This window comes from Myotis yumanensis, unplaced genomic scaffold (genome assembly GCF_028538775.1).
Source record: "Myotis yumanensis isolate MYYU_CA2020_CCGP unplaced genomic scaffold, mMyoYum1.0.hap1 SCAF_3, whole genome shotgun sequence".
Lineage (NCBI taxonomy): Eukaryota > Metazoa > Chordata > Mammalia > Chiroptera > Vespertilionidae > Myotis > Myotis yumanensis.
The window spans coordinates 81311419-81332317 of record NW_027223754.1 but is presented as its reverse complement, the minus strand read 5'-3'; the positions used below and the strand labels follow the sequence as shown (position 1 = coordinate 81332317).

Genomic DNA, 20899 nt, shown 5'->3' with positions numbered 1-20899 from the left:
TAATTTTGATTTATTTTTTTACCAATCACACTAATTTTGTGTATGTATATCTACCTATATTATCTGTATCTAGATATTTTTTAAAATTTTATTATGGTTTATATGAGTGAATGAAGGAATTCCATCACAGTATTTGATCTGGTCCCAATCTCATCCCCTCAACTTTCTGCTTTCACTTTTGCCCCAGAACAATGCTCAGAGCAGAAAGAGCTACAGAATAGTGAATTGAAGATATTTTGAAGTTCTTTTTCTCCCATTAGATGGATCTCTGCTTTTAAAACTTTTTATTGATGTATAGCATAAATACAAAAACATGTATAAAGCATAAGTGTGCAGTTTGATAAATTTGCACAAATAAACATGCATAGGTATCCAGCTTTTGCTTTTTGGTTGAAGCTAAATGGTTGTTGCTTAGAGCAGATGGTGTTGTTCACTAGTTTTCTGAAAAGACTATTCTCATTCAAAACAAAACAAGGGGGCTGGGGGGTAATGTGGGGATAAGGACACATATGTAATAACTTAATAAAAAAGTTTTTAAAGAACTTAAAAACAAACCAAAACAAAAAAAACAAACCGTGCTTGTCATTGTAAGATTGTAGTAAGCCAAGCCTCCCCCACTTTTATTCGAGATATAATTTACTTAGCATGCTATTTAAGATGTACATACTATGTGATGATATCTACATATAACTAGTAAGCCAAATTCTAAGTGTTTATTTCTATAAATCAAATATTAAGGACTTTGATTATCAAAATATTTTATTGAATGCTTTGTATATGCCATACAGTACAAAAATGATAAATTCACATGTTATTTAAGTCTTACACCAGCTCTGGAAGATAGTATTGCTCTTATTTTAGGTAGACATGGAAACTGAAGCTTGGAGAGGCTGAATAATTTGCCTGAGTTCAAACACCCAGGTCATACAGGTGCATTCGGGCCTATTTGAAGGTCATTCTGACTTTAGAGTCTGAGCACTTACTGTTAATTCTATTTTCACAATGTGTATTTTTAGTGGATTTGTTCCATGGTAAATATAGTCATATTGTGTCCTGATAGAGTACGGTATTGGATATTTGTATTTTTGTTTTTTAAATTAAAGATGAAGGAAGTCATTTCAAACCATGTCTTAGAATGAGGCTTTGGGGCAGTATTCTGATTGGAAGAGAGGGCACAAGAATTCATTTCAGAAATATGTTTACATAGCAGGTGCACTGTTTACCTTGCGTGTTTATTGGTTGACCTTGGAATGGGGGCAGCTATTGAAAATTATGGGACAAGTAAGGACTCCAGGCCACTTTTGGTATTGCCTTTTCTTGAGGTAAAACATGGTAAAAACTACTTGAAAGTGTGCTTATTTTGCACCTATATTAAAGAAGGAGTATCTACACGAGGGAAAATTTTAGATTGTATTTAACCTCCTTTTCTTTCAGGAAAACATTTGATAGCTATTTCACCTTAAGCTATTTCATAGAGGACCTTGGCAGGGTGTTTCACAACTGCATGCCAGATTGAGCCCTGTTAGAGAAGCTTGGAGATCAAGTTATTTGAAAGTACTTTTGCTTTTATATCCAAAAACCTATTGAATAAATGTATTTAATAGATTTGGAAAAACAGCCCATTGTTTCTTACACATCTACGTAAGGTCTTGGAAAATGGTATGTTGAGGAAGCAAGCAAGCCTAGTCAGGATAATAACATATTGTCCTGTTTACAAATTGGTCACTTTCCTTCTCATTTTAACTTGATGGTATTGCCACAACTGTCATCAACCATACCACATGGCAGTTGTATAGTGAACAATGTTGAAATTTGGGGACCCGTCTCTCTCTTTTCTGCTAAAACTTGGTTTGATTTTTATTATTGCTAAAAAAATTGTTAAAATTTAGCTTTTGCCTTGGCCAGTGTGACTTGGTTGGTTGGAGTATCATCCCGTACTCTGAACAGTTGTGGGTTTGATTCCCAGGTAGGGTACATACCTATGTTGTGTGTTTGATCCACAGTCAGGAGGCGTATAAGAGACAACCGATCAATTATTCTCTCTCCCTTCCCCTCTCTCTAAAACCAATAAACATATCCTCAGGTGAGGATTAAAAGAAAAAAAATTTACCTTTCAACTCATCCTAAGGAAAACTGGTATGTTTATTTTTCTTTCTGGAGCTGTTAAGACCTTCAATAGTTATAAAACAGTTGAAAGTCAGTTTATCACACAGTTTAATTTGCTTATAGAAATTGATGCTTTGAAAACTGATCTTTGATAGATTTTAATTCCCAAAAGTGTTTCTATTACCACCCATCATTTGTAACTTATTTTGGTTCTATTTCAAAATCAAATGGAAAAATAATCTTTAAGTGCCAAACAGCAAGAAATCTCATCTATATATATAAAAGTCTAAGCAACCGTTATGACGGGTCGACCTAATGACTGGTCGACTGTCGCTATGGTGCGCACTGACCACCAGGGGGCACACGCTTGACGCAGGAGCTGCCCCCTGGTGGTCAGTGTGCTCCCACAGCCAACCTCCCGCAATCCTCCCCATCCCCCCCCTACCCAACCTCCGGCTGCCGGCCCTAGTTGGCCCCAGCTAGGACTGGGCGAGACAGCCCCAATCAGGCCCAATTGCAGGCCAGGCTGAGGAGCCCCACCCGTGCACAAATTCCTGCACCAGGCCTCTAGTAATATAATAACTTTGCGTGTGGTTTCTTGTTTGGTTGTTTTTTTATTACTAGTGTCTCAGACATTGGCATAAATAGGGTTGACTTAATTTAAAGAATATAGTTTTGAATCTTGTAATTCTTTAAAGCAGTGGTTCTGAACCCTGCATGCACATTGTATTCACCTGAGTTCAAACACCCAGGGCATGCATGTGCATTCGGGCCTATTTGAAAGTCATTCTGACTTTAGAGTCTGAGCACTTATTATTACATTCTATTTTCACAATGTCTATTTTTAGTGAATTTGCTCCATGTTAAATATTGTCAGATTGTGTCCTGATAGAATAAGGTATTGGGTTTTGTTTTTTGTATTTTTATTTTTTAAATCAAAGATGAAGGAAATCATTTCAAAGCAATGTCTTCCTAAGACTATTTATTAAATAAGACCCGCATATAAGTGAACCTGTGCAGTTCAAACCAATGTTCAAGCGTCAGCTCCTGAGATCTGAAAGCTTTAATATCAGGCCCAGTAACAAATATCCCTAAATATTCTGATGTATTTGATCCCAATTAGGGTCAGGTATTGATAGTTTGGGATGTTTACAAGTATATATATAGTCAAGGTTCATAACCACTGGTGGAGTTTACTGAGGTTCCCAGATTCAAGTAAAAAAGACAATGGAGAGAAGATGCTTAAGTGATGTTTTTAATGAGGAGAGGTTTGGAGAATTATTTTTTTTAAGTAGCTAACCTAATGAAATGCAGTATTTTTCTTAGGGCATCAGTGATGACTTAACACAAGGTGTTAACTCATGTCTTACAAATGGATAACTGATTTTATTGCTAAGTATTAGGAATGTGGCCATTTTATGAATAGCTTTGACCTTCCTGAAATTTTTTTTTCTGAAAAATTTTTTTTAATAAATCTTGGAAAGGGGGTCTGGTTGAAATGATGTAGAAAAAAAACAAGGTGAGTGAATAAGGGTTGGTATGGTCTTCAGCACAGAAACTTGAAGAATAATGTCTAATTTCAAGTTAGAAATATAGTTATCCCTCAGTATCCACTAGGAATTGGTTCTAGGATCCCTCTTCCACCCCCCAGATACCAAAATCCATGGATGCTAAAGCTTCTTATTATAAAAGTGCATAATATTTGCATATAACCTACACATATCCTCCCGAACGCTTTAAATAATCTCTAGATTACTTATAATAGTTAATACAATGTAAATATTAGGTAAATAGTTATACTGTATTGTTTAGGGGAAAAGGAAAAAAAGTCTGTACATGTTCAGTAGAGATGCAGCCATCACAGCCCTAATACATAGAACACAGCGTAGCATTTTTTTCCATATTATTTCCCATTTGGACATAGACACAGACAGGGAGAACACCAAGTGAAAATGAAGACTAGAACCGATCCTTCCCTCATAGCTCTTAGAAGGAGCCAACTCTGCCAACACTTTGATTTCAGACTTACGGCTAACAAAATTGTGAGACAATAAATTTTTGTTATTTAAGCCACCTAACATACTTTGTGATACCTGGTACAGCTATCCTAACAAACTAGTACATAAGTCCCAATATTTTATTTTTAAAATTTAAATCTAGGAAAACTCAGCATTTGACATTTTGCCTTCATTTAAGGGGTTGAGAATCATTTCTCTATAAGGAATTTTGGTTATGAAGTTCTTAGGTTCCTGACTCAGACTTTAGCCAGTTGCAAATCAATCAGTTTAAAAGGCAGGCATTTATTATGAGCCCAGATCAGTAGCTAGAGTTTCTGGAGTATGTATTTTCCTTCCGTTTATGGTAATAGAGAAAGGAGATCTTTCCAGTCATCTGAGAGTGGTTTCTTAGATATACAATTGACCCTTGAACAACATGGGGGTTAAGGGCGCCAATCACCTGTGAAGTCGAAAATCTGTGTATAACTTAAGTCTGCTGTCTGCATAAGTGGATTCCCAACCACAGATCAGAAATACTGTTTTTGACTATTTTCGACTCACAGTTGGTTGAACCTATATATGTGAAACCTGGGGAAATGGAGGGCCGGCTATTTATGGAACAAGACCTGCATATTAGTGGACCTGTGCAGTTCAAACCAATGTTCAAGAGTCAGCTCTATTTTTGTATATAAGGCTGGTGTGTTACCTAAGATTCAGAGTAGGTCTGTTTCTTGTATATGAATTAATAGGATCCTTGAGAAATTAGAGATGAACAACTTTGAATATATATCTTTATTTCAGTGGACTAGAAAAGAATGGCTTATGCTTTTCATGAGAGGACCAGGTATCTTAGAAGGAGAATACTTGGCTAATTTGGGAATGATCCTGGGAAGTCCCTGGGACCTGGGAGGAACTGGCTATACCCATAAGACAGTTAATAGTGGGTTTGGATTGGACAATATTATTTCAAAAATAATATTGAAAGTCATACCTCAATACAATTTCTTACCTATTCTGTCTTTCTAAACAGCCAAGTAAATATTCCAACAGAACAAAATGAACTTGCCCAGCTGGCGTGGCTCAGTGATTGAGTGTCGACCCATGAATGGTTCAATTCCTGGTCAGGGCACATGCCCGGGTTGCGGGCTCCCATCGTCCAATTTGGGTCATGCAGGAGGCGACTGATCAGTGATTCTCTCTCATCAGTGATGTTTCTATCTCTCCCTCTCCCTTCCTCTCTGAAATTATACACACACACACACATATATATATTTCACTGTGTTTAAGGCTGACTATAATAATGTACAGGTAAAGAAAATGGATTCTGGAGTCAGTTTAAGTTAAGATTCTACCACTTACTAGCTATATGACTTGTGGTAAATTATTTCCCATGTGTAAAATAGATAATCCAATGTATCTCCCTCATAGGAATTTGTGATGGTTAAACAAGGTGGTAATCCATGTAAAGCAACAAGCAGAATCCCTGGCATATATTAAGTGCTAATAAATGTTAGCTAGTAGCAATAGCAAAGGCAGGTATATGTCCAGGGTACATGCTACTCCTTCCATCTCTCCATTTTGTCCAGAGACAAAATAATCTCTTCTATTGTAACGTTAGAAACTTAAACGTAAACTTAGGATCTAAACCTTTACATCTTAACGAAAGAAAACCTGGGAAGTGTCTTTCCAAGACCAGCTAGCGCTCTTCTTTCACGTAAAGTGAGGAAATAAGGTATGACAGTAGGATTAGAGAAAAGGCCGTAGGTTTCCTGATTCACAATCTTTGTTTTTCACATATTGCTACCTTCTAAATCATAGAACCATGTGACCTTTTCATTTTTTAAAAAAACATACAGTGGGGCCTTGATTTACGAGTTTAATTCATTCCAAGACCGAGCTCGTTAAGGAGCTCATTAACTCAAATTACTCTGTCAACTCAATGCAAAAAATCTGCGGAGAGACAGCTGGTATCTCTAAAAACTCGTTAGTCGGGACACTCGTAAGTCAAGGCCCCACTGTATATGTATTTTATTGATTTTAAAGAGGAAGGGAGAGGAAGAGAGAGAGAAGCATCAATGGAGTGCCCCTTGCATGCCCCTACTGGGAATTGGGCCTGCAACCTGGCCATGTGCCCCAATTGGGAATTAAACTGTGACCACTGAACTACACCAGCTGGGCCTTGTGGACTCATTCTTTTTGTTGTTGTTAATCCTCACCCAAGGATATTCTTTCCATTGATTTTTATGTTTATTTACTTAATATCCTCTCTGGGTCAGCTTCCTCATCTGTAAAATGAGGTGACTTGGACTAGATTATACTTCAAAGTCATTTCAGTTCTAAAATTTTTAGATCTTATAACTAGAAAGAAAATGAAAGTTAATTTTCCCATTTGAGTCAAAAGCGGTTGTTAAACACAGCCTGTGTGCCAAGTGACAGTGTAATATTTATTTAAATTCACAGATATTTTTCTGTCAAAGAAACTTTTGTTGAGATTTTATTTCATCGGACATTTGTATGCAACTTCTCATGCATTAATGATATGGTAAATTTAATGTGGTTTAAAAGTATACTTTTCCTGTGAAAACTTGGTTGTCAAGACTCAAGATTAATTATGAAAGTTTATGTGGTCTTAATATTCACAGCAGCCTAGAAGGATTGTCAAGTACAAGTAGTTAGTAGATGATGTAAAAATGAAATTGATGTTCAGTGTAAAATAATTTTTTGTTACATTTAACAAAAGAAAATTTTTGTTGATCCTTTTTTCCCCCTCACCTCTCCCAGCTTGGTGATCCAGCTATTTTTCCTGCCGTAATTGTGGAGCATGTTCCTGGTGCTGATATTCTCAATAGTTATGCGGGTCTAGCTTGTGTGGAAGAGCCCAATGACATGATTACTGAGAGCTCCCTGGATGTTGCCGAAGAAGAAATCATAGATGATGATGATGACAACATCACCCTTACAGGTAGGTGTGTGTGCCTCCAGCAGCACCTTACTTCAGCCTAGTTTTAGGCAATGCCTGAGCCCTATAATTTGGGGGACATACAAGGTTCCTAACTTGGTTTTGAATAACTCTATTACCTGCAGAAGCTAGAGCCCTGCAGGGAAAAAGAAATTAACCTTTTCTTTCTCATCTGCCTATGTTTCTTAGTGCTTTCTCACCTTCCTTTCTTCCCTAAGTATATTGAGAAGAATGTGACAAAATAAGGATGCATGCAAGAGGAACCAAACCAAACCAATTCATCAAGTCTTCTTTGAGCACTTATGTACCTAGCTCTATATTCCTGATAACAGTGAGAAGTTGTTAGTAGGGAAAAAGGAAAGTTTTGTTTTCTTTTGTTTTTTATTGCCATCACATAAAGCAAAATAGGAGGCCGTGATCCAAATGTGGAATAAGGTGCTGAGGTTTACTAAAGAAGGTTCCTCTTCTGATTCAGTCAGAACTAGGAGGACTTTTCAAAGTTGAAGAGTTCACTATGCTAGTGCTATTTTCTTCAGTTTTAGAAATCAGTGCATGCACTGGTATTATTATACATTTACATGCTGGAAGTATTTGAGAAAATCAATATTTAGAAGCAGAAGTTATTTAAGTAATCTTTTTTAAAATATATTTTATTGATTTTTTACAGAGAGGAAGGGAGAAGGATAGAGAGTTAGAAACATCGATGAGAGAGAAACATCGATCAGTTTCCTCCTGCACACCTCCTACTGGGGATGTGCCCGCAACCAAGGTACATGCCCTTGACCGGAATCAAACCTAGGACCTCTCGGTCTGCAGGCCGACACTCTATCCACTGAGCCAAACCAGTTAGGGCTATTTAAGTATTCTTAAATTAAAAACAACAAAATTAACATTAGTCACAATATTATTAATTAAATCTAGGTCTTATCACTATTTTACCCACTTCATACTGATGTCCTTTTCCTGTTCCAGGATTCTATCTGGAATCTCATACTGAATTTAGTTATTTCTTCTCTGTCCCTTCCAGTCTAACAATTTCCTCTGTCTTTCATTGTCTTTCATAACATTGACACTTTTGAGGAAAAGTGGTTAGACATTGTAGAACATCTCTTAATTTTGTGTGATGTGTTTTCATTGGAATGAGATAAATGTATTTTGGGCAACAATATCATGAAAATGACATTGTCTCCCTAGTGTGTCATCGATAATAATAAAAGCGTAATATACTAATTAGACCGGATGTCCTTCTGGACGACCTTCTGGATGAAGCCAGTGGGGGCCAAGTCCCTTGCATGAATTTCATGCATTGGACCTCTAGTATTAACATAATTGATTAAAAAATACACTGTCTCAATTAATTCTTACAACAGAAAACAAACCTGAAATTAGAAAGGTTATATTACATGATTTGCCTAAAGTCACAGGCCAAGTGACTGAGCCGCCATTGATGAACCACACTTAATTTGTCTATTTTGTATAAAGCATGTTCTTTTTTTAAAAAATTAAATCTTTATTGTTCAGATTATTACAGTTGTTCCTCTTTTTTCTCCCCATAGCTCCCCTCCACCCGGTTCCCACCCCACCCTCTGCCCTTACCCCCCCCCCCCCCCGCCACTGTCCTCATCCATAGGTGTACGATTTTTGTTTAGTCTCTTCCCGCACCCCCAACACCCCTTTCCCCTTGAGAATTGTCAGTCCACTCCCTTTATATGCCCCTGATTCTATTATATTCACCAGTTTATTCTGTTCATCAGATTATTTATTCACTTGATTTTTATTTTTATTTATTTTTATTAAATCTTTATTGTTCAGATTATTACATTTGTACCTCTTTTTTTCCCCATAACTCCCCTTCACCCAGTTCCCACCCCACCTTCCTCCCTCACTCCCCTCCCACTGTCCACATCCATAGGTGCACGATTTTTGTCCAGTCTCTTCCCGCATCCCCCACACCCCTTTCCCCCCCACCCCCAAGAATAGTCAGTCCACTCCCTTTCTATGCCCCTGATTCTATTATAATCACCAGTTCATTCTGTTCATCAGATTATTCACTTGATTTTCAGATTCACTTGTTGATAGATTTGTATTTGTTGTTCAAAATTTGTATCTTTACCTTTTTCTTCTTCTTCCTCTTCTTAAAGGATACCTTTCAGCATTTCATATAATACTGGTTTGGTGGTGATGAACTCCTTTAGCTTTTTCTTATCTGTGAAGCTCTTTATCTGACCTTCAACTCTGAATGAGAGCTTTGCTGGATAAAGTACTCTTGGTTGTAGGTTCTTGGCATTCATCACTTTGAATATTTCTTGCCACTCCCTTCTGGCCTTCAAAGTTTCTGTTGAGAAATCAGCTGACATTCGTATGGATACTCCCTTGCAGGTAACAGACTTTCTTTCTCTTACTGCTTTTAAGATTCTCTCTTTGTCTTTGCTCTCGGCATTTTAATTATGATGTGTTTTGGTGTGGTCCTCTTTGGATTCCTTTTGTTTGGAGTTCTCTGCGCTTCCTGGACTTGGAAGTCTATTTCTTTCACCAGGTAGGGGAAGTTTTCTGTCATGATTTCTTCAAATAGGTTTTCAATATCTTGCTCTCTCTCTTCTTCTGGCACCCCTATAATTTGGATGTTGGTACACTTGAAGCTGTCCCAGAGGCTCCTTACACTATCTTCGTATTTTTGGATTATTTTTTCATTTTGCTTTTCTGGATGGGTGTTTTTTGCTTCTTCGTATTTCAAATCTTTGACTTGATTCTTGCAATCCTCTAGTCTGCTGTTGGGAGTCTGTATAATATTCTTTATTTCAGTCAGTGTATGCTTAATTTCTAGTTGGTTCTTTATCACAGCATCGAGGGTCACATTAGATTTCTTGTAGATCTCATTAAGTTTATCGGCAGTTTCTAAAAAATTTATTGAAAGACCTCAAAAGTGTGGTTTTGAACTCTATATCCTGTAGTTTGCTTTCCTCCATTTCTGTCATTTGTGTCCTGTTTCTTTGTATCCGCATTTTTTATGATTCCCTGTGTTGATAAAGTGGTTTTCTGTGCTGAGTGTCCTCTAGGGCCCAGTGGCTCAGCCTCCCCAATTACCTGAGGAGGACACTCTTGGTGCACCCCCTTGTGGTCTTTGTGCACAGTCTTGTTGTAATTAAGCCTTGATTGTTGTAGGTATCACTGGGACGAATTGGTCTCCAGGCCAATTGGCTGTGAGAATCAACTGTGTCTGCAGTGGGAGAACTTCTGTGCTGGAGACACCCCTCTGGGGCAAGACTTGCTTCAATGGGGCTTTGGTGCTCACTGAGTCTGCCCCCTCAGTGTGTCCTTTATGTTTCCACGGAGCTGCAAACTGGATGGTCCCACTCTGACCTCTGGGCTTCCTGGCTCCTGGATCTCTAGGGAGGTGCTTATCTAGCCTTTGCCTGAGGCTATCCAGCAAAAGCCTCCCTGCAGGGCTTGGGCGGGGCAGGTCCCACTGGATCAACAGGTCGGGGCTAGCAGTTATGGCTGCTCCCAGTCCTGCCCTCAGAGGCTTTGCTTCTCAATGTCCCGGTAATCGCTGCAAGCCCCTCGGAGAGAAGGCTGCCCTCGAGTTCCGACCGCTGCCAGACAGTCCCGCTTCTGCCGTATGAGTCTGGGTTCCTAGAGACTCGCCTGGAACTGGAGCTCAGAGCCTGAGACTCCCTCCCAGCACGCTCCGCATGCACCTCCGCACCTTAGTATTTTACTTCCGCATTCCGCCTCCTCTGAGTCTCGGTATGCTTTTCTCTTTCCTTCTAGTTGTAGAATTTCCACTCAGCCAGCCTTCCTGTGGTTCTGGATGATGTCTGTTCCGTCTTTTAGTTGTATTTTTGAAGTGGTTGTGAGAGGCAGCAATCTTCGGTGTTTACCTATGCTGCCATCTTGGTTTCCCCCTGTTCACTTGATTTTTCGATTCACTTGTTGATAGATGTGTATTTGTTGTTCATAATTTGTATCTTTACCTTTTTCTTTTTCTTTCTCTTCATAAAGGACACCTTTCAGCATTTCATATAATACTGGTTTGGTGGTGATGAACTCCTTACCTTTTTCTTATCTGTGAAGCTCTTTATCTGACCTTCAATTCTGAATGATAGCTTTGCTGGGTAAAGTAATCTTGGTTGTAGGTTCTTGGTATTCATCACTTTGAATATTTCTTGCCACTCCTTTCTGGCCTGCATAGTTTCTGTTGAGAAATCAGCTGACAGTCGTATGGGTACTCCCTTACAGGCAACTAACTGTTTTTCTCTTGCTGCTTGTAAGATTCTCTCTTTGTCTTTTGCTCTTGGCATTTTAATTATGATGTGTCTTGGTGTGATCCTCTTTGGAGTCCTTTTGTTTGGGGTTCTCTGCGCTTCTTGGACTTGTAAGTCTATTTCTTTCACCAGGTAGGGGAAGTTTTCTGTCATTATTTCTTCAAATAGGTTTTCAATATCTTGCTCTCTCTCTTCTTCTGGCACCCCCATAATTCGGGTGTTGGTGCGCTTCAAGTTGTCCCAGAGGCTCCTTACACTATCTTCATATTTTTGGATTCTTTTTTCTTTTTGTTTTTCCGGTTGGGTGATATTTGTTCTTTGTATTTCAAATCTTTGACTTGATTCTTGCGATCCTCTAGTCTGCTGTTGGAACTCTGTATAATATTCTTTATTTCAATCAGCGTATGCTTAATTTCTAGTTGGTCCTTTTTCATAACCTCGAGGATCTCACTAGATTTCTTGAGGGTCTCACTAAATTTATCGGCGGTCTCCCTAGACTTATTGAGGGTCTTACTAAATTTATCAGCGGTTTCTAGAAAATTCTTGAAAAACCTTGTAAGTGTGGTTTTGAACTCTATAATCAGTAGTTTGCTTTCCTCCATTTCTGTCATTTGTGTCCTGTTTCTTTGTCTCCGCATTTTTTATGCTTCCCTGTGTGGATAGAGTGGCTTTCTGTGCTAGGTGTCCTATAGGGCCCAGTGGCTTAGCCTCCCCAATCACCTGAGGTGGACACTTTGTGGCCTTTGTGCATAGTCTTGTTGTAGTTAAGCCTTGATTGTTGTTGGTATCACTGGGAGGAATTGACCTCCAGGCCAATTGGCTGTGAGAATCAGCTGTGTCTGCAGTGGGAGAACTTCTGTGCTGGAAACACCCTTCTGGGGCAAGACTTGCTTCAGTGGGGCTTTGGTGCTCACTGAGTCTGCCCCCTGAGTGTGTCCCTTATGGATCTGAGGAGTTGTAATCTGGATGGTCCCACTCTGACCACTGGGTACACTGGCTCTTGGATTTCTAAGGAGGTGCTAATTTAGCCTCTGCCTGAGGCTACCCAGCAGGAGCTACGGAGAGATCTGCAGATTCCTCTTCCTTGTTTGGGGTTTGGAGGTGCCCAGATGAGGCCCAGCTGTGAAGCAATGCAAGCTGCTGTGGGGCCTTGGGCCTTTTTTTGGAAGTTCTGGGTCTCTCTGACCCAGCTGCAGTTTGTTAGGAAATTATCAGATTGCAAAGGGCCAGGCCTTTCATATGCAAAAGCCTCTGTGCACAGCTTGGGTGGGGTGGGGTCTCAGAGAATCAACAGGGCATAGCAAACAGCGATGGCTGATCCTCAGCCCTGCCCTAAGAGGCCCTGGGTCTCAGTGTCCTGCAGTAATCACTGCAAGCACCTCTGCGAGAAAGCCGCCCTCAAGTTCTGCCCGATGCCAGACAGTCCAGTTTCTCCCCATATGAGTCTGGGTCCCCAGAGACTCGCCCGGAACTGGAGTTCAGAGCAGTTGGGAGCTTGAGACTCCCTCCCAGTTGAAAAAGACACCGGTGTCCTCCGTTGCCAGCCCTTTGCACGTGCACCTCTGTACCTCTGCACTTTACTTCCGCACCTCCTCTGAGTCTCAGTGTGCTTTTCTCTTTCCTTCTAGTTGTAGAATTTCCACTCAGCCAGCCTTCCTGTGGTTCTCGATGATTTCCATTTTGTCTTATAGTTGTATTTTTGAAGTGGTTGTGCGAGGCAGCAGTCTCTGGTGTTTACCTATGCCGCCATCTTGGTTTCCCTCAATCATGTTCTTATATATTCACATTTTTTGTTTGGAGAAACCCAGTAAAAGTTTTTTGATAAATCTAAATTTGTTTCTCCCTTATGGATAAGGGAATTATATTAATCAGGTTACCGGTTTCTATTCATTGCTAGCTGTGATCTATCGGTTTTGTATAACTGAATGACCACCACTATGCATATAACTGTTGTGTAGCTAGTGACATTTTTGCAGTGTGTTCTGAATTGTTGATTCCTTAAGGCAGCGGTTCTCAACCTGTGGGTTGCGACCCCTTTGGGGGTCGAACGACCCTTTCACAGGGGTCGCCTAATACCATCGGAAGACACATATATAATTACATATGTTTTTGTGATTAATCACTATGCTTTAATTATGTTCAATTTGTAACAAAGAAAATACATCCTGCATATCAGATATTTACATTATGATTCATAACAGTAGCAAAATTACAGTTATGAAGTAGCAACGAAAATAATTTTATGGTTGGGGGTCACCACAACATGAGGAACTGTATTAAAGAGTCACGGCATTAGGAAGGTTGAGAACCACTGCCTTAAGGAAGGCTATACTACTCTCTGTAGGTTTTGAACCAGGGTATTCCTGGTTTTAGTCATCAGGAAAGTTGTTAGTCCTCAAAGAAGAAATAGAGCCTAGGAAAGCAGAAGGAATTGCTTCTTCCTTTTAGGGCTTCATTCTCTTAGGCTTAGTCTTGAAGACAGCTGATGATGAGAAACAGACAGGTTCCTTCCTTCCTGGAAAATACAACTGGTATGGAATGGATCCATAAATCAAAACATATCTTGAAAAACAGATTTGCATTTTGCCTGTTTCTTCTCCTTCCCCTTTCTTATTTTCCAGCTTTAATTTTTCTATCCTTGTTTGAGCAATGTCTCGAGAAAGCAAAGAACCTTGTAGTAGCCCTCCTTAGTCCAGAGTGGGAGAGGAAGAGTACTGTACTTTAGAAACACTACAGGGGAAGAGAGAAATGGGAATAGAATACTTTATAAACTATACATATTGAGTTCTAAGTAGCACTACAGATTACATTAAGGAATTATTTTTAATATTTACTGTTAGTATTTTAAAATATGATAATAGCATTGGGTTTGGATTCCTTATCTTTTGGATACATATATTAAAATATTTAGAGATAAAATATGGTGTCTTAGATTCCTTCAAAGTAAACCTTGAGGGCAGTGAGTGGCATAAAGATGAAAGAAGATTGATCATGTGTTGATAATGATTGATGCTGAGAATGAGTATGTGAGAATTTTTATACTATATTTCATAATTTTGATTTTGTTTGAAATTTTCAATAACAAAAAATTATTTTTATGGGTTTGAAACTTATGTTAATAACTGCAGCTGTTGTAACACTTGAATTAAAATGTTAATGTTTATTGGAATACTTTTATTTTTATCATTGACTTATTTCATATCAAGTTTGAAATAAATTTGAATCTATAAAATAAATATACAATGATAAAATACTACCTTTATCTATTTATATGTTGAAGTGCCACAAAAGGTTTTTTGAAAAAAGGTTGTGTTATTTAAAATTTTTGGAAATAATTTGACTATGAGCTCTTACCTATGTGGAGATTCTTCTTCCATTACCAGTTTTTGAGAATCTAGAAGTAAAATTATTAAAGTGCATGATAGAAATTATATTTCCACAAATGGAAGATAACCATGATGACTTTATTTGTAAATATTTATATTTTTGAAAGCTATCTGTACTTTTTTTTGGTTTCTTTCCTGTTTCATGTGAGATCCACTAATTTATTTTGCATTTCCCAACCTAAGCACTGAAGCTGAATGAAATAAGCAGTTTATATCTTAAATCCAAAATCAAGAAAATTAGCAATCGCTAAACTTGAACTGAAACAAATAAACCTAATTATTGAATTGTTGGGATAATCATACAGAGAAGAATTATTTATAGTTATTTTTAAGGGTCTACATTTCCCAGTGGGCTGTATATAGCCTAAAAAGCAAAAATAAAACTGTGAACAAGGCACGGCTGGTGTAGTTCAGTAATCAAGCGGCAACCTATGAACTACGAGGTTGCAGTTCCATTCCTGGTCAGGGCACATGCCTGGATTGCAGGCTTGATCCCCAGTTGGGGGCATGCAGGAGGCAGCCGATCAATGATTCTCTCTTATCATTGATGTTTCTATCTCTCTCTCCTCTCCCTTCCTCTCTGAAATCAACAAAATTTTTTTTAAAAAACTGAGAAGGAAAGTTAAATTGTTTTCAGTAATTATATTGTTAGTAATGTGGTTATTGTTATTTTAAAACTTTGTGTGTGTGAGAGGTATATTAGGGTAATATTAAATAAATAATGAAGTTAATGCCATACGAAGCCAAGATTTATAGATTAAAATATTAATGTGATACAAATGTTAAGTTGTAATAGTTAAGATTCTGTAATTCTATAAATAAATATGTAAATAAATTATGTAATTCTAAAAATGAATTCTATAATGCTAAATTTGAGTTGAAAATAGTAGTATGAGCTTAACTTGTATTTTATTATTTAAAAAAATACTTCCTAGTCAAAAATGGCACAACTTGAACATCAATGAGGACAGTAACCACTAATGGATTGAAGCATGTCTCATACGGCAAATCCATGATCTCATAATGATACTTAACCCCCAAAATGGTCACCAATAGGCGATGCTATTGTTATTTTGAAAACTAATAAATAAAGTTTAAGAATCAATCAGTCTTCCCTATATGAACTATATCACTGAGTGTCTAGATTATTAGATGAGAAATTTCTCTTTATCGTAGTATTTCAGCTTATAAATAAAAAAGGAATAATAATTTGTTTGCATAATATAACCCTTATCTTTTGGAGAGACATTATGAAACATTTACTACTTAGTATTAGGATGTTTAGAATTCACATAAAAATAATATGAAGGTGGGGTTATAGAGTTATAGTCAAGAGTTATAGAGTTATAGACAAGATAAGGTTGGCTGTGAGTTGATAATTATCAAAGCTGGGTGATGGATACATATAGGAGTTCATTATATTAGTCTGTTTACATTGACTATGTTTAAAATTCTACAAAATAATTTTTAGAAAATCAATCCATTCTCTAATTTTGGCCCCTGAAAAGGCTTAGAATTAATGAATGATCCAGCAGTAATCAATATCCCTAGTATACAAATTAAAGGTATTTAAATGCACTTTCCACTAAAGATACCAGAATACCTGGGAGAAACTCCTGATTCTAGGTTTGGGGCAGAAAATTTACGAGAACAGTCTGTAATATCTTACCATCTCTGAAGGCACAGAAGCTATTAGAAATTACTCAGGTCATGTCTAAAAGACCCAGGAACCAGTTTTAGTTCCCAGTGGCCAAAGATGGGGCATTTAGAGGATCATTATGTATTACAATCACAAAGGACTGAAGAATATCAAATATGTTAAAATCTAGGTATTTACAGTGATACTAACAAAGTAACTCAGTGGTCACTTTTGAAAGATGCTAGGAGCCCATTTATTATTCTGAATTAAGCATTTAATTTGTCTTTGTTGTATGAACCGTACCTGAAGGTAAACCAGATCATTGATTAAGGAAAGTTGTTCTTTATAGGAAGTCTAGCTAATAATAAATGCTGGAGGAATGACAGGATTAGTATTATTTTGGAATCCCTAATGAAATAGTGGCAACTGTCAGTAATAACTGCTAAAGCCATTAGGTGAAAGGCTAGTGGAGAATTTTATAATGGAAAGACCATTCTGACAGCCCTCTAATCTGATTCTCAATCTTAGAAGTACTGAAAGGAACACAGTTAGATTTTATAGCATTACTTCAGGAGGCACATAGAATAACACAGCATCACCTTTAAAGTATTCTTGCAACAACAACAAATGAGGACTATGAATAGTCTCTATCCATCAGTAGTCTCCTAATGAAGTTTTGTACATCTTTACAAGAATGTGAAAAGGACATAAACTTTTAGAAATAAAATCTAGTTAAAAATCTATTCAAATAGTTTTTTGGTGGAGTCTTTAGGGTTTCTATATACAGAATCATGTTGTCCAGAAAAAGTGGCAGCTTTACTTCTTCCTTCCCTATTTGGATGCCTTTTATTTCTTTCTCTTTCCTTATTGCTCTGGCTAGGACTTCCAGCACTGTGTTGAATAAGAGTGCTGAGAGTGGACATCCTTGTCTTGTTCCTGATCTTAGGGGAAAAGCTTTCAGTTTTTCACCATTGAGTATATTAACTGAGGGCTTATCATATATGGCTTTTATATTGTTGAGGTACTTTCCTTCTATTCCTATTTTATTGAGTGTTTTAATCATAAATGGATATTGTATCTTATCAAATTTTCTCTGTCTATTTATAAGATCATATGCTTTTTATCCTTTCTTTTGTTAATGTGGTGTATCACATTGATTGATTTGCATGTGTTGAACCATCCTTGTGCCCCTGGAATGAATCTCACTTGATCATGATCATGATGTATTATTTTTTGATGTATTGTTTTATTAGATTTGTTAGTATTTTGTTTGGGATTTTTGCATCTGTATCATCAGAGATATTGGTCGGTAGTTTTCTTTTTCTGTATTATCTTTGCCAGGTTTTGGCCTCATAAAATGTGTTAGGAAGTGTTGCCTCCTCTTCAATTTTTTTGGAAGAGTTTGAGAAGGATAGGTTTTAAATCTTCTTCAAATGTTTGGTAGAATTCACTGGTGAAGCCATCTAACCCTGGACTTTTATTCTTTGGGAGGCTTTTGACGGTTGTTTTAAATTTCCTCACTGCTGATTGGTCTATTTAGATTTTCCAATTCTTCATGATTTAGTCTAGGAAGATTATATATTTCTAGGAATTTATCCATTTCTTCCAGGTTATTGAATTTGGTGACATATAATCTTTCATAAGATTCTAGTATGATCCTTTGTATATCTGTGATGTTTATGGAGACTTCTCTCATTTCTGATTTTGTTTATGTGGGTCTTTTCCCTTTTTTCCTTAATGAGTGTAGCCAGGGATTTGTCAATTTTATTAATTTATCAAAGAACCAGCTCTTTGGGGGGTTGGGGCACCGCCCCCTGTCACGTACAGAGCAGGGCTAATCAGGGGGTTGGAGCGCTGCCCCCTGTCACAGAGCAGGGCCGATCAGGGGGTTGGGGCGCTGCCCCCTGTCACTCACAGAGCAGGGCCCATCAGAGCGTTGGGGCTCCGTACCCTGTCACACACCGAGCAGGGTCGATCAGGGGGTTGGGAAACATTAAGGCAAAAGATATGTGTGCTCTGCAAAGTATTCACATATGCTGTGCAGATGTTTCTTCCCTGCAGCAACTGTGACAAGCAGTAAGGATGGACCGGCTTCCTACAAACAAGTATTGGAAAGGTTGTGGAAAAAAGGGAACTCTCATTCACTGCTGGTGGGAATGTAGACTGGTACAATCACTATGGAAAGCAGTCTGGCGATTACTGAAAAAATAGAATAGAGCTATCATATGACCCAGCAATCCCTCTTCTAGGTATATACCCGAAAAACTGGAAATCAAGTATTCACAAAGATATATGCGCCCCTGTGTTCATTGCAGCATTATTCATGGTGGTGAAGACAGGGAAACAACCAAAATGTCCTGCATAGTGCTCGCTTCTGCAACACATATACTAAAATTGGAACAATACAGAGGAGATTAGCATGGCCCCTGCACAAAGATGATATCCAAATTCGTGAAACATTCCATATTTAATAATAAAAAAAGTCCTGTGATAGAGAACTGATTGGTTGCCTCAGACTTGCCTTGACCAGGGATTAAACCTGTAACCTGGTCAGTTGTGCCCTGACCGAGAATTGAACTCGCAACAATTTTGGTGTGCCGGATGATGCTCCAACCAACTGAGCCACCCAGCCAGGGCTTGTTTCTTTTCACCCAAAAGCCTCACATCTTGCAGATTTTTTTTTTTTTTTACATCTTACAGATTGTTAAAAAAGAAATAGACAAGTATTTAATAGTTATATATAGATTTTATATGTTGCTATAAATTGAGTATTTAATCCTAAGTATTAAGTGAATGTACCCTAGTTCAAGACATCAGAATCTATGGGTTATAGAGCAACAGGTAGCTTATACTAATTCTACTTTTCTTTCAATGTATTATAGTTGAAGCTTCCTGTCATAATGGGGATGAAACAATTGAAACTATTGAGGCTGCTGAGGCACTCCTTAATATGGATTCTCCTGACCCTATGCTGGATGAAAAACGAATAAGTGAGTGGTGATGTGTGATTGTTCATGTTTATAAACTTTGACAAGTTATTCTTGCTATCTCTATTAGGTGAAAAATATTAAAAAAAAGAGACCATGCTTTATACTTGTTTTGTCCCAGGGACATTTTAAGGTAAAGTACTAGTTGAGGCACCTTTGCAGAAGTGTTCAATTAAACAAGACTTTTTTTCTTTTAATTTGGGAAGTAAGGCCTTTAGGAATAAAAAGTAATTTATATAGTTGTGAAATAGCAGATTATGCAGAATTTCTTCTCTTAACCTCATTGGTGAAAGTATTAGGAAGTTTAGGATCCAAGCTATTATTATTTATTGATCTCTATAGATATTCATTAGTGAATAGGCAAACATCCATTGAAAAGTTTTCTAACACTTCATAGCATAAAATTCATTGCCGCATTTGATCTGCTTTTATTTATTTATTGTGGGGGAAGCAAGGGAACAAGGAAAGTGAGTTTATTTGGAAAGCCAGCAAGCAAAGAAGATGGTGGATTAGGGTCCTAAAGAACCAACTTGAGAAAGTGCTGAATTTGGCTTCTTTTATTTCAAGGGAAGGGGAAAACCAAGGGGTGATTAATGACCACAGACATCAGGATGTCAGCAAGGGTCCGAGGGGAATGGTGAAACTTCAAATTCTGGTTGTCAAGTTCACATTCAGAGGTTCCTATAAATCTATTTTCTCAGTCAAGTTCTCCATCTGCCCCATTTTATGTTGCCACCTCTGCCACTCGACATTCTCTATGGTGTGTGGGTGGGCTCCTCATCCCACCACAAACAATCTGATCTATCTGCTTTTAAACTCATCTTCTCTTGGGCTTTTCTGACAAGAAAGTACTTAAATTCAAAACTAATTAATACTAAATCAATTCAAGATGTTTACTGGATATTCTCTATGCACACCAGTGCATTAGACAGTAGTGTTTATACAAATGAACAGATATTGCTTCTTTCCTCAGTCTTACAATTTAATTTTGAAAACAGTTATTTATGTAAGTAACTACAAAAAACAAAAATAAAAATCATGAGAGAGATAACAATGTTTTCTGGAAGGAGAGAGAACTCTAGCTGACAACTCCAGAGAAAGGCTTTATGGACGGAGAGCTTTGACCTTGGCTGTAAAGGACAAATAAGCTTTTAAAGGGTAGAGGAAACAGGAAAGGGTATTCAAAGTAGGAGTGGGTTGAGCCAAACACACAGACCTATAAGAAAGAATCAGATGTAGATAAAAATGTTTTGGTATAGCTAAAGTGGAGATGAAATTGGAAAGGTAGGTTTGATCTAGACCAGCCGTGGGCAAACTATGGCCCGCTTGAAATGAATAAAACTAAAAAAAAAAAAAAGACCGTACCCTTTTATGTAATGATGTTTACTTTGAATTTATATTAGTTCACACAAACACTCCATCCATGCTTTTGTTCCGGCCCTCTGGTCCAGTTTAAGAACCCATTGTGGCCCTCGAGTCAAAAAGTTTGCCCACCCCTGATCTAGACTGTGGGAAGCTTCACACGGCATGCTATGTCAATTTTCTTTTTAATTTTTGGTG

General features: G+C 37.8%; 1 protein-coding gene and 1 non-coding gene across 5 annotated transcripts in view; both read left to right on the top strand.

The window, feature by feature from the left end:
- The window catches only part of ELF1 (E74 like ETS transcription factor 1), a 128630-nt gene that overhangs the window by 92367 nt on the left and 15364 nt on the right, over positions 1 to 20899 (top strand). For all 4 annotated transcript variants that reach the window (XM_070408984.1, XM_070408987.1, XM_070408985.1 and 1 more), the window contains exons 3-4: positions 6885 to 7065; positions 19235 to 19342. In XM_070408984.1, coding sequence (XP_070265085.1) covers positions 6885 to 7065; positions 19235 to 19342 — 289 coding nt within the window. The remainder of the gene's footprint in view (positions 1 to 6884; positions 7066 to 19234; positions 19343 to 20899) is intronic.
- On the top strand, positions 18717 to 18823 carry LOC139007763 (U6 spliceosomal RNA). The gene has a single exon (XR_011470926.1). It is a non-coding gene; the product is annotated as a U6 spliceosomal RNA (small nuclear RNA).